Source organism: Achroia grisella, unplaced genomic scaffold, assembly GCF_030625045.1.
Source record: "Achroia grisella isolate CSIRO2021 unplaced genomic scaffold, CSIRO_AGI_Agris_v1 utg1173, whole genome shotgun sequence".
NCBI lineage: Eukaryota > Metazoa > Arthropoda > Insecta > Lepidoptera > Pyralidae > Achroia > Achroia grisella.
Window position 1 is genome coordinate 490465 of NW_026712589.1, and position 15225 is coordinate 505689.

General features: G+C 31.4%; 1 protein-coding gene across 1 annotated transcript in view; it reads left to right on the forward strand.

Moving 5' to 3' along the window:
* LOC131851104 (glutamate receptor 1-like) overlaps positions 1-15225 on the forward strand; it is a 124639-nt gene that overhangs the window by 35739 nt on the left and 73675 nt on the right. The window contains exon 4 of the mRNA XM_059201538.1: positions 2145-2274. Coding sequence (XP_059057521.1) covers positions 2145-2274 — 130 coding nt within the window. The remainder of the gene's footprint in view (positions 1-2144; positions 2275-15225) is intronic.

Here is a 15225-nt window from a genome sequence, read left to right on the forward strand (position 1 = left end):
ATAGAGTTTTAATATAGCTTGGAAACGTAGTGTTGGCTATTCGAAGACTTATCCACGATTAAAATAAAACCATTAAGGTAGTAATACAATTACAATTAAATTTAAAAAAATCTATGTCTGTAATACCTCTAAAGATTCCAACCTCAGCTCGAGTAATTGAGAAATTCATCTGAATGAGACAGAATAATCCTGTGTACCACTACTCCGTAGCTGTATTTATTTCTTTAAATATTTCATAATTAATATAAGAAACTGAATAAAATTAAAATATACATTCCTGAACGTACTGTACAATTTTTTACGCTAATGATGGTAGATGTTTCTTTAAGTTAGCTTACATCGTTATAGTTTTCAGTGCTATACAACAAAGTTCCACACAATATGTACTACAGTTGTTTCCTTTTTTAAACAATTTCAAATTCAACAGTTTGAAACTATAACGATTGTGTATGATAGTTTTATAGTTAAGAAAAATTGAGTTGTATGTTTGGCAACTACAATTATCATTATAATTATATTAATAATATATGCCATACCAAATACCAAAACATTTCTAATTTCTATATCGATATTTATAATAAGAATAAGAAACAATATTATATATGCGAATGTTTGTGAGTATGAATGGATGTTTTTTAATCTTTCACGCGAAGACTACTAAACAGATATCAATGAAGTTTTTTTTTTGTAAATACATCTATACATTTATATGTAATGTAGTTTATTTATATAAAATTGGAGTGTCTGTTTGTAATATTGAAATATACGTTATTTACTACATGCATATGAAGATAAATATGGTACATACACCAGTATTATATTTTTTATAATTTTTGTCTGTCGGTTTCTTTGTTCCGGCTAATCTCTGAAATAGCTGAGTCGATTTTGACGGGACTTTTATTGGCAGGCAGTTGATGTAATCAGAAGTAACTTAGGTAATTACAAATACTCATAATTATGAATACAAATGTTTTGAAGTTTTACAGTAATATAGATACAAACTATATCTATAAAGATATTTTGTAAATTGGTCAAGTAAGCATGATGCAGACGAAGTTACGGAGGTCCGATAGTACTAATAATAACATTTAACATCGCTACTTAATGAAAGAACAACTACAAGTGCTTACCAGTAACTAATTTAACGCAGGCTTCAAAATAGCAATATACCAGTTTCTATATTTTAACACATATGTCTTTTGTAAATGTATGAATATCTACAGACAGAGTATTTAATAGAATTAGTGCTAATTGGTGGTTTGTATTCACACACTTAAACTTAAAAATGTAAAGTAATAATAAAATTATTTAAAAGAGCAACACGCAAGTTTCTTGCTCGTTCTTCTTGTGATGAGACAGCTTTCCGAACGAGCGGTAGATTAAAAAATGTAATGACTATTCAAAAGTGCTTCAATGTAAGTTTATTTGAATAAATGATTTTCTATTCTATTCAGATTTTGTTCACAAATACCCAATAATGAGAAAGCAACACGATGTAAATTGTGTTGATAAAAATAATGATGCTCATAGTCATTGTATAATTGACCGAGATATCATGGTAATGCACCAGATCCCTTTGTGCATGTAACCTAATTTTTGTCCTATCCGCGAGTTAATGAGTGGTTTGTTGTTCATAATACACTCAAATTAACTTTCGTTCAGTTCACTATTTTTGATCACTTTCATAATTTTTTTTCACTTTCATTATTTTTGTTCACTATTTGTTGTATACCACCTGTATGCGCCACTTCGTCTGCGTGGAATTTAACTTTATTTTATATAATAAAAGTAGCCTAAGTTACTCCTTATCCCATCAGCTACCTGCCAATAAAAGTCCCATCAAAATCGGTTTAACCATTTCAGTGATTAGACAAAAATTGTAATAAATTTTATTTTGGTGTATGTACCATATTTATATTCATATGCATGTAGTAAAAAACGGTTATTTCAATATTACAACACATACACTCCATATTTACGTAAATGTATAGATATTTATTTGTGAAATATATATAAACTGCATTTAGTATGAATTGTTACATCGCTAAATTTAAAAAGCATATGTAAATGTGATTGAAATATATAATGTAAGTGCTAAAATAAGTAATGTACCGTCAGTGACTATAACAAACATATTTCCATAGGTTATCCCACCGTCTTCAGGGTTGATCGATCACGCTGTGAGCATGAGACCGGATTACCATAAGGCCATTGTGGACACTATCATCTTCTATGGATGGAAGGAGATCATTTATATGTATGATTCACACGATGGTACGTATACATTTGTTATTTAATAGTTTTTTTAATAATAATAACCCTGGACAATTCACACCTAGTCCCAGCAAAGCAGAACTTGTGTTATAAATATTAGAAAATTGATGTATTCACTTAGTTTTTTTTTAAATTCATAGATAAGATATTTAAAAACTGATACGAAAAATCATGCTTAATAATAATAACCCTGGATTAATCACACAACGTCACCTATTCCCAAGCTAAGCTGGGGGTGTTATGGGTTATGGGTACTAGACAACTGATATAAATACTTAGATTTGATTTTTATTAATGCATACCATATATAGAAAACACCGACGGAATACAAACAATAATACTTATGAATACAAATGTTAGCGCCGTGCGAGGAATCGAACTCGGGACCATCGGAAGGAAATCGGCGTACTAAATCGCAAGACAACCAAAGCTGTTACTATATAATCGTCGCACAATATTCACTTATATATTATTTTTTGTAAATACACACATCAGATATATAGAAAACAGACGGATACAAGCAATCATGCGTATGAATACAAATGTTAGCAATGTGTGAGGAAACGAACTCGTGACCATCGAAAGGAAAGCTGTGTGCTAAACCAATAGACCACTGAGGCTGTTAATATATAATCCTATAAATCCACATAAACTTCATCAATCTTATATCTCTATTTATTTAGCTTCAATGCACATGATAACAAAACTAAAAAGTGCATATGGACTTAACATCTTGCGAGGTTATTAAGCTGTAGTCCACGAGTTAAAATAACTATTATCTTTGTCCTTAACACTAAGTAATATGGATGAATAGCTTAAAGTTACGACGATGAAAATAAACACACCCGTTGAGAGCAGACAGGCGTGTGAGAGACTACATTTTTTATACATTTATTTCAGATATCCATCCACAGAATGTTTTTATAAATCCACGATGATTTAGCATATTCATCCATATTATATTGATAAACAACTTATAAAGTATGTTAGTATATTTCAATATATATATATATATATATACATGTCGAAGGAGGATTTATGCATTTTATTTTTATTATAGTTTTATTAAAAAAAAAAAGAATTGATAGAGTTGACAGAACAACGTAAGACTTTAAGACGTTAATGAATAATTAAATATTATAAGACTTTTCTTCAAGTCTCACTCGCGGTAATCTCATATACATATTGTAATTAATCATTTATCTATGTTTTAGAGCTAATTATTACAAAGCTATAAGTTATAAAACATAATTAATTCTTGCAAGGTTATGTATTAGATGATTTATAAAAATACATACGTAGGTAAAGTCTGCCAGTCAGTCAGTCTGTAAAGTCGATTCTGTAGCGCATCAGAGATGTTTGCAGCAGCGCGGATAGATGGTTTTGAAGCCATAATGCGAAATAGAACTGCATCACTGATGTGTAGAATTCGGGTGAGCGCAAACAGCCTCCTAAACACCATATATAATATGTCGGATTGTCCACTTCAGGGGGCACTGGATATCGCTGCATTGCCGGACCCAGGGCTTCTGGACGTGGATAAAGACATAAATATAAATATATGAATTAAATGTATAAAATTGTAATTTACTAACATAGTTTATAAGTTGGTTACTACAATAATATGGAAATATCCGAAATAAATAAAATAATAATAAAAAAAAAAGTGGAGAGCGCCAGTTATTCGTCTTTACATAATGTGATTGGAGCGGGAACACAACGGCTATTTTATTAAAAATCAAAACAGTATATTTCCTAAAAGTGCTTACTAGTCTAGCGTCTCCATTAGCAATGTACCTTGTTAGGTCGACCTCCACGCGGTTCCCCCTGGAAACCATCGTGGTTAATACCTAGTTATGTAATTACGGTGGGCAAACTACCTGACCTATTGGTCATGTTATCATCCTCCACTGGTGCCCCGCCAGCGTAAAACGTTAGCCCAGGTGAGTACACCACTCTATAATCATCCATGAGAAAAAATAGAAAATGTTATATTCTAACAAAAAAATTGAATACGCTATATTGTACCACAAGATCAGTCAAGACTAAAATATTACAATAGAAATACTTGGAATTCCCACCGGTAAGGTTAACTAAATTAAGGCATTTATTAAGTTTACGATACAATATCATTTTGTCTGTAATATCGAAATATAAATATTATTAACATTTTTACATAACAATATAAGAGAAATGCTAATTCTATATTAAGCTTAGTTATGCCATATTTTAATTTATTTATTATATTAATTTGCCAGTTTTTTTTAGTACGAACACAATCTTGAACAATATATACCTCGAGTCAAATGTGATTTTTATTTTTGGTAGTTTTTTACCTGATTCGCCTGATTTTTTTTAGATAAAATTCGTAATTTATATTAACGTCAAATATTATTAAAATCCGTTCAGCTGTTTTGTATTAAAAAGGTAATAAATAGAAAGATAAGTATGTAAATACGCACACAAATGATTTACAATAACAAATAAAGTCTTTGTTATAATGAAATTAATCAATAAATAATTCTTTATAATTAACGTTTATTTATTCGCAAATGATAAGACAGGTTGTAGGTTTACCAAATGTTTTCTAGGGATTTTTTAAAATGAATATTTTGTACGTATAACATGGTATAATAATTTCGTTTTCTCTTCGAAGTATTCCACCACTTGACGAGCCTTTCAGAACACTAGATACACTTTTCTCGGCAGATAACGAACGCCGGCCGACCTCGCTGTACTTTTTTTGCGGATTAACTTTTTAATAACAGTGTATATTAAGATAAAGCAGTGGCTGCAACGGCCACGCCGACTATCTTTATCGTTTTGTTTTACAACACGAATGTTGGTTTTATAAATCGTAAATTGTACCGGGTGGGGATTACAGATTGTTCACTTGTTCACTAATAAAATGTCGATTCGAGATATCGTGGTAGGAGAATTGACAAAGTGGTTTTAATGGTGGCCCTATCACTGATAAGAATTTCCTTTTTGATGTCTTCAATATAATTCTATTGTTTAGGACTTGCGGGTTGTTTCTAGGTTTGCGTGATTACTGTTTTATGTATTTAGTGAAATTATTTTGATTTCATATTAATATTTGGTCGTGGGTACGAACCCACAAGAAATCGTTTCTTGTACGATATATGTATATATGTGACCATGGTTGTTTGTTGGTTTGTAAATTTGTTGTAAACTCCGGACAATTCACAGCGCCATCTAGTTGCAAACTAAGCTGAGCTTATGTTAAGGGTACTAGATAACTGAAATGAACATTTTTTAAGTAAATACATTATTATATATGTATTTACTTAAAAAATATTCATTTCAGTTATCTAGTACCCTTAACATATAGAGACACTCAGACCCATATAAACAATCATACTTATGAATACAAATGTTCATATTGTGGAATCAAACCCACAACCAAAGGAATAAGGCAGTGTGTTAAACTAAACTACACTAAATCACCGAAGCCGTAAAATAATTATTAAACTACAAATTTTTTATAATTATAATTATTTAAATAAAATTAGATTAACATGTATAATGTGAAAAAAATCACCAAATATGCCACTAGTTTCTAATTTAGGTATAGCTGTATATATTGTCCCTAATACATTGTATAACCTAACTTAAATAGTGCCCTAATTCTTTCTTTTTAATTTCGACTATAAAGAAGATCTTAGTCTAGCTCCTCGGGGGTTATTGCCCCCGCATTCGATGGTAAAGGGGCTCGCCCTAAGGCCCTGCACCCTCTTAGGGGGTGTGCGTACTGATGACCCGGTTCATTCGTATAACGTATTAGTTACATCACTTGTCACCACCTTGTCTATATATTTTATTATGTATTAACTTTGATGTAGGTACTCTGTGTGGTATCGAATTAAAAAAATAATATAACGTGTACAACTATATAAATACTAGCTTTTACCCGCGGCTTCGCTCGCATAACTTCACTACTGGCTGGTAGATGGCGCTGAAGTAGCAAATTGTGGATATTACATTTTTTTATTTTTTATAAAAAATATAGTTTTTTTAAAAAAAAAAGTATCATATGTTCATGCTAATATCTCCAAGAATATGTGTACAAAAAAGTTCATGACGATCGTTTCAGGAGTTTTTACGTAAAAACGTAACAAAGATCTCTACTTTCACATTTGTAATATTATATTAGTAAGTATAAATATAAAATGGAATTATCCAATCCCCACTATCTTAGCTTAACTTAAATTCAAATTCACAACTTCCTTATTCATGTAGAGAATTGCAAAACTGAAGTGGTAATGGGCAGGGCATAGCTCGTAGGGCAGATGGCTGTTGGGGCAGTAAAGTCCTCGAGTGGCGACCGCGGATCGGAAGACGCAGCGTGGTAAAGCCTCCAGCAAGGTGGACCGACGATCTGGTCAAGATAGCTGGAAGGCATTAGATGCGAGCAGCGCAGGACCTATCGTCGTGGAGATCTTTGGGGGAGACCTTCGTTCAGCAGTGGACGTCTTCCGGGCTGAGATTATGATTATTCATCTCAGTCTATTACCGACACCTAATGATTATACTTTTATAATATGTCAAATCTACCGTCAGTTCGGAATGCTTTCGAGATGAGAAAAACAGACAAGAAACTCTGCTCGCTATCTTTTCAAATAAATGTTGTACATGTTTACAATAATACAGATTCATTTCTAAATTCAATTTTAAGATTTTGCTATGCAATTTTGCTATTGCAAAAGCAAAAATTCTAGTCAGTGTTCGTAACCCGAACACACCAGTCCCCACAAGCAGCAACCGTACACGAGTATGATTCATATAATATGAGACAGTACCAGCAAACCATAAATACCAGAGATTTTCCAAATAAAATCCTACACCGAACCACGTGACCTGCGTGGTAATACTAGGGTAAATTCCAGTCTTATTAGTCGACTCCCAAATCCAGGGATGGGAGTTAACAGGTTATAATGAAGTCAAAAATAATATATATAATAATGTAATTACGTTGCTATCGTAATTAAAGAGGTAGATGATTTCTCGCTCTAATTCACACCCCTATATGAATTCAGATTTGGATTCTGTAACTTGTACTAATTTGTTCTATTTTCATTTACGTTGTTGCTGGTTTTATTTTGAACTAGCTGTACCCGCGACACGGTCTGCGTGGAATATAAATTTATTTTTCTAAAATAAAAGTAGCCTAAGTTATTTATATATATAATTATATTTGATTACATCAACTACCTGCCAAAAAAGTCCCGTCAGAATCGGTCCAGACATTTCAGTGATTAGCTGGAACAAACAGACAGACAGACAAGAATTGTAAAAAAAAATATTTTGGTATATGTACCGTATGTATTTATATTCATATGCATGTAGTAAAAAAACGGTTATTTCAATATTACAAACAAACATACAAACAAAATTATACTAATGTTTGTACACAAAGATAATGTGTAATTATAAAGCTATATGTTTTTACTTTATCTTATATGAAAATATTACAATTATATAACACTATTGTTTCATTTAACCTATACATTAGGTATATAATAATAATAATATAATAATAATAATAATCTCAGGACAATTCACGCAGCGCCATCTAGACCCAAGAGAAGCTAGCTAAAGCGTGTAGTATCGGAACTAGATAACTGACATATATATACATAGATTTTTTTTTGTATAAATATTATACATAGAAAACAACCAGACCGATATAAACAATCATACTCATGAATACAAATATTTGTACCGTGCGAGGAATCGAACCCGCGACCATCGGTCGTAAAGCGGTGTGCTAAACCGCTAGATCACCGTCGTCACCGCGGTCGTCGTATATGAGTTTAAATATATAGAGTATTTTATATTAAGAAAGAAAGAAAGAAAAAAAGAACAAAAGAAAGAAAGAAAGAAAAATATTTTATTATAAATATTTTATATTATACGGGATTTTATATTATATGTGCTATTATCGAACTTCCTATATCACGGAGGTGGATATTAAACAATATTTATAGTATACAAACTGAACACCTTATTCAGGAGAGACGGCTGCAGCAGCCCAACTTATAAAACTTGCTAGAATTTGTAAGCGGTGAGCTGTATAATACATGCATGCGCATCAAAAACTGATCGGCTTAATATCAACTTGAGAGTTTCCTCTTAAAGTATTTTCATCTTGATTTCTACTATGATTATTCATCATACAAACTATTTGTATATTTATTGCTACGTTAAATGTTATTAATATAAATGCGAAAGTGTGCTATTTATTTGCTACCTTATGGTTTAGTAGTTAAAAAGGTAAAGGTCTTTATATTAATAAAGATCGATTGTATTACAAAGACGGACATATGCACACTTGAAAAGCCCAGAGAATGTAGGTGTTGCATCATCCAGATATATTCTATATTAAAAAAAAAGTGTAATTATATTAGCGCTCATTGTCCCATGGGAAACAAGCACACATACAGACTAAGAATTAAAACAAACGAACTAATCATATATGCGAAAAAAACTTAACGTGTAATATTAATAGAGTTCACTATACCATGGGAAACAAACAACCATAAAGACCATGGAATAAAATAAATATTACGATCTAATAATCAAATTGACAAAAAAATGACTATGTAGTTAACCTATTACTTCCCAAGCATAATTCCGAAGCAATATTACTTTGCGGTAGGGAAAAAATAAAATTATAATGTAAAAATTTGACGTTCATAAGCGGCTAAAATGTCCTACATGAATAAATGATTTTTGAATTTGAATTTGAAATATGCATCGATATAATAGGACGTTTTGGTTCTTTTACATTTAAATTAAGGTTTTACTACATTAATTATAACAAAAAAAAAATATAAATATATATATATATATATGCGATCGAAGTGGAAACGAGAGGTAAACCAACAAAATATCTTTACAATGTTCTATAGATCTCATTGTAGTAAATTCTATACTAGAACGTGTCTAAATCTGGGTATATCGCCAAAGGGGCCCCTTACACCAACACCCGGGTCACAAGTCCCGGGAAGTGCCCGGAGTTTCCCTCTCTGCCACACAATGGACCCGGCACCCGCACGGTGAATCCATGAACTGCTAAAGTTTGTCTGTTCTAGTTAAAAAAATAAACTGCATAGAACTGAAATAGGGGATGAAACTTTGTGCAGACACAGTCACAAGAAGTAGTCTGTAAGTCAATAAAATTTTCTCAGCGCTTATTGGCTTCTGATGGTTCTGATATCATTATCATCAGATGGACCGTATACATATTTGCCACAATCATGGTATAAAATATTGACATAAAACTACAAAAAATACACAAAAATAAAATTAATATAGACGACCTCGGTGGTCTAGCGGTCTAGCACACCGCTTTACGACCGATGGTCGCAGGTTCGATTCCTCGCACGGCACAAACATTTGTATTCATGAGTATGATTGTTTGTATCGGTCTGGATGTTTTCTATGTATAGTATGTGTGTATTTACAAAAAAATATATATCTATATATATGTATCAGTTATCTAGTACCCATAACACAAGCTTTAGCTAGCTTAACTTGGGTCTAGATGGCGCTGTGTGAATTGTCCTGAAAAAAAAAATACTGCGCCATTTGGTCCCACGGTAAGTAGAGCTTGAGTTAGGGATACAAGGCAACTGACATAAATACTTAAACATTTTTTTATGTAATACATATATAATGTAACACCCAGACTGTTAAAAACAATACTCATAAATACAAATGTTTGCACAGTGCGAGGAATTGAACCTGCGACCTTCAGAAGTAAAGCGGTGTGCTAAACCGCTAGACCACCGAGGTATTGAAATAAATTTTATCCATTAATATTATCAGATGGATCGTATATATATTTACCACAATTGTGCTATAAATGATGATCTAAGATGCTACTATTATCATATAAAACATATATATATCACATAGATTTGTATTCTACGCGTCAGTAAGCATACCTACAACCATCTCTCAAATAGATTTGGTATATATATATCACAACGGAAAAGCTCTAGTAAAACTTTGCACTGCACCTTCCATTTTCAAACCTTATTTCTTAAGGTTTGTAAATATATTTGTTCTTAAGGTAAATTAAGGAAAGTTATAGCAACACGTGCATTTTACTGTTACTTTTGCTGAGTCTGGTGGAACTGTGCACTTGCATAAAAGGTCTATAAACGTGTATATTTGTGACCTTATCTATCAAGCGCAATGAAGTCCTCAAAACAACCGCACTTTTAATCCCGACTCCAGAATTCACTACTGCATTTTATTAAAGTAATTCTTACTACAGTATACTACTATATTTGCCAAAATTTCATTTTAAACATTGGGGTCCAATTCCAAATTTAAATATATATTTTTTTTTCTTTTAATAATCACATTATAATTTTATAAAATTATTTTTTTCTGTAAACGGTTCTCTACACTGGACCTAAAGTCCTAATTTGAAATATTTTTTTTTTAGGGACTTTTGCTTTAAATTATATTTGTGTACTATATATACAATATATTTGTTTTCTTTTTGTAATTATTATTGAAGAAAAGATATATGTATACTTTCTCCAGACTTTTCTCTTGACGCTAAAGTTGATAGTAATAGCAATAACCTTTCTTTAAATAAACTAAATAAAATCATATTTTTATTCTACTACTCATTAGGAATTCACATACATCACAAAAAGAACGAGCATAAAACTTGTTGCTCTTTTAAATAACAGTTGTTCTAAGTAACAATACATATTAAGAAGGATTACGCATGCATTATCAATATAGAAACCGCTACACACTCAATCTTTGCTCAATCAGATTCAGCGCTATGAAATAAATAATACTAAAATTCCATATATAAATTATTTGTCTTTTATAATGTGCATTTAAGTATCTTTAGATATACCCTATTATAATGTGCATTTAAGTATCTTTAGATATACCCTATTATAATGTACATTTAAGTATCTTTAGATATACGCTATTATAATGTGCATTTAAGTATCTTTAGATATACCCTATTATAATGTGCATTTAAGTATCTTTAGATATACCCTATTATAATGTGCATTTAAGTATCTTTAGATATACCCTATTATAATGTGCATTTAAGTATCTTTAGATATACCCTATTATAATGTGCATTTAAGTATCTTTAGATATACCCTATTATAATGTGCATTTAAGTATCTTTAGATATACCCTATTATAATGTGCATTTAAGTATCTTTAGATATACCCTATTATAATGTGCATTTAAGTATCTTTAGATATACCCTATTATAATGTGCATTTAAGTATCTTTAGATATACCCTATTATAATGTGCATTTAAGTATCTTTAGATATACCCTATTATAATGTGCATTTAAGTATCTTTAGATATACCCTATTATAATGTGCATTTAAGTATCTTTAGATATACCCTAAGATGTATATAGACAACTTTTGTCGCGTCTGTTAAAACTGTAATAGTGTAGATTTGTGAACTTATCTATCCAGCGCAGGAAAGACCGAATATAACAGCACCTTAAATCCCAACCCCAGGATTCGTCATTGCATTTTATTAAAACCACTGTTCGGTGGGGGTACATTTGTTTCATCCGATTATCACAGAGTGTACGTACAGGGTGGCTGTAAAGTTTTACGTCCAGGATTGCGGGGACATCTCTGCACTAAACCTGCACCTAATTACATTACGGGATCTTTCTTTCCTATTGCACGGATCGCAATGCTCATTGTTCCGTAATCGAAACTAGAATGGGAATTGTGGGTGGGGAGTGAATACAATTGCACAGGTGTTTTTTTTTGTTGTGAAACATGTAGTCACTAAATTTAATTCCATCTGATTTTATGTAGAGGACAGTATTGTTTTTCGTTTGTAATAGTGTTAATACACAAATATACTTCTTTAGCTGTAGCTATATTATTAAGTAAAATAGTATATTTATAAACTAATATAAATAATATTAAAATTTCAGAACAAATCACTTAGCTCCATCTAGTCCTAAGCTCTTCCTAGATCTTGTGTTATGGGTAGGAAGATTAGACTGATATAAATACTCAGATTCATTATAAATTTTATTCATACACATAAAAACACCCAAATCGATAGAAACAATCATACTCATGCATAAAAATGTTAGTACCGAGCGAGGAATCGAAACTTCGACCATCGGAAGTAAAGCGGTGTGTATTTAAGTTTAAAACATTTAGAATCCTTTTATATATACATACTAGCTGTTCCTGCAAACGTTGTTTTGCCATAAAATTGAAGTACTAATATCGCTATTGAAAATATTTAATTGTCCACAAAATTAAAAAAAAATGTTAGAAGTGGACGACCCTTATCACTTAGGTGTATGAAAAATAGATAGTAGCCAATTCTCAGACCTACTGAATATGCATATAAAATTCCATAAAAATCGGTCAAATCGTTTCCAATGTGTATGGTAACTAACATTGTGACATAAGAATTTTATATATAAGATTTTAGGAAAACAGTAGTCATGTCGTACATTTTTATTACTTACACTTTATCTATATCTTTATGCTCTGTGTTAAGTGTTAGGTTTGGTAACCAAACACTCAACACGAAGCTATATTCGACGTCTATTAATTGCCATATCATTCTGAACGAGGCACCGTTCAGAGGTCAAACACAGTCAACACAATTGCAGTCGGATACTGATCTCTAATAGAATTCGTAACTAGAAATAGAAGGTCGAAACGCTTCCTGCAATATCGGTCAGGTCTGAATATCGGTTGCACATGCTAATTGTAGCGGAATTAAACGAAATATAAATTCAGTACATAAAGTACAAGTATAGAAAATATGATGATCTAATATTTATAATCTATTTGATAATAAAATAGTACTATTATAAAATGGATGATTGGATGCGAATTAGAAATTAACGTCCCAAGTAATGTGTAAATTCAAAAGTAGTTCTTATTTGTGAACTTATATAGGTTGATATTGAATAGAATATATTTTGATACATTTCGTAAGGTTAATATATATACGTGTTACAGTAACATGCAAGTAGTAAGACGTATAGTGAAAAAAATCAAACGGAATGAAGCTTGGCTTAAAGGCTCAGGAAAATTCTAAGAATTTTTTTTATCAATGCAGATAAGGTACGTAGACATTACAAGATAGGTGCCTACAGACCATCAGAGACGTGGGTAGTCTATAGGTACTCATATATGCTGAGTTGGTAGGTCATATATACTGAGTTGGTAGGTCTAGATACTCATATATACTGAGTTGGTAAGTCTATAGGTACTCATATATACTGAGTTGGTAGATCTATAGGTACTTATATATACTGAGTTGGTAAGTATATAGATATTCATATATGCTGAGTTGGTAGGTCTAGGTACTCATATATGCTGAGTTGGTAGGTCTATAGGTACTTATATATACTGAGTTGGTAAGTATATAGGTTCTCATTAGTGCTGAGTTCGTAGCCGATATTGTACGTAGTTATCGTAATTTTGTATACTTTTTTCCATTGTTAGAGAGAATCATGGTCTATAGTCTGTTTATAATGTCGGAGACTATATTGACAGGTGTATGTGTTTTTTCTAATAATAGCATGGAAGCAGAAGCGTTCAGTTTAGTATACAGATTCGATTAAGAATATCTAACATGAATCTCAACTGATTTTTTTTTATATGCATATGTGAATTATCCAGATTTATTATTCTTGTTTTTTGAAAAATACGAAAATATAATACGCCTCTTCAAAAATAGTATTATGATACTTATAAATATCGTGACTTAATCGTATATTTAATAAACTACATATTACGTTAACATGTATCGAACTTATAAAGTGAAATGAACTCGGTAGAAACTGGTAGCTGGTTACTAGTTAAATATATTTTTATTAATACACTAAGAATATCTGTCAAGTGACAAACACAAACAAACAAACAGAAGAGTTTTGTATTCCATTTGTAAAGTATTTAAGAAGAGTTTATATATATACTAAGTTATATAAGATTTCTAAACACACATACAAATGCAAGTAGCGAATAAAATCGATCATCAATACACAGAATAAAACTCTTTAGGATGCATCTGAAACCTTTTAAAGTAGCTGTCGGATATACGAATATTTCAACGATATATTCAAATGCAAGAGATAAACATCTACATCCGAGTACACACGATAATATCAATATTCAATTTACTTTCTGAAAGAAGCACTATATTTAGGTTAGGAGCGTCGCAGTATTGCAGTTTACTCTCCCGATTAACGCTCTAGAGGACGTGCCTTCAAATCTAGGGAACATCAAAATTCAAAATTCAAAAATCATTTATTCATGTAGGACATTTTAGCCGCTTATGAACGTCAAATTTTTACATTATAATTATATTATTTCCCTACCGTCCAGTTCGGTATATAGATCCAATTGAGAAGAACTGGCAAGAAACTCAATTGAATTACTTTTTTTTCTTATAGGCAATTTTATTTACAATGTATTTTTATATAGGTGTCTATGTCTAACATTAAATGAAAATTCAGTGCATGAACAACTATTGCCATGCACGCTCGTCATTCAAGTAATCGTTTAGTGAGTAATAGGTTTTGCTCAGTAAATATGATTTAACAGATGTTTTGAATTTATTTAAGGGCAATTCCAACATATCCTTTGGTATCTTATTGTAAATTTTTATACCTATTCCCATAAAAGACCTATTAACTTTTCCTAAACGATACTTGAAAGCAAAATAAACTGAATATTACTATTATAGGCTTACCTTCACATTCTTTGCATTCAATCAAATATTTATTTGATTGAAATTCAGGCTCAATCACTCCGATTTTATAATGCCTTTGGCTACTCCATCTAGAACTATATAGAATGAATTGTAAGCTGACGGACACGTGGAAGGTGATAACATGATCAAGTACCACGACCATCACGTTATCACGTA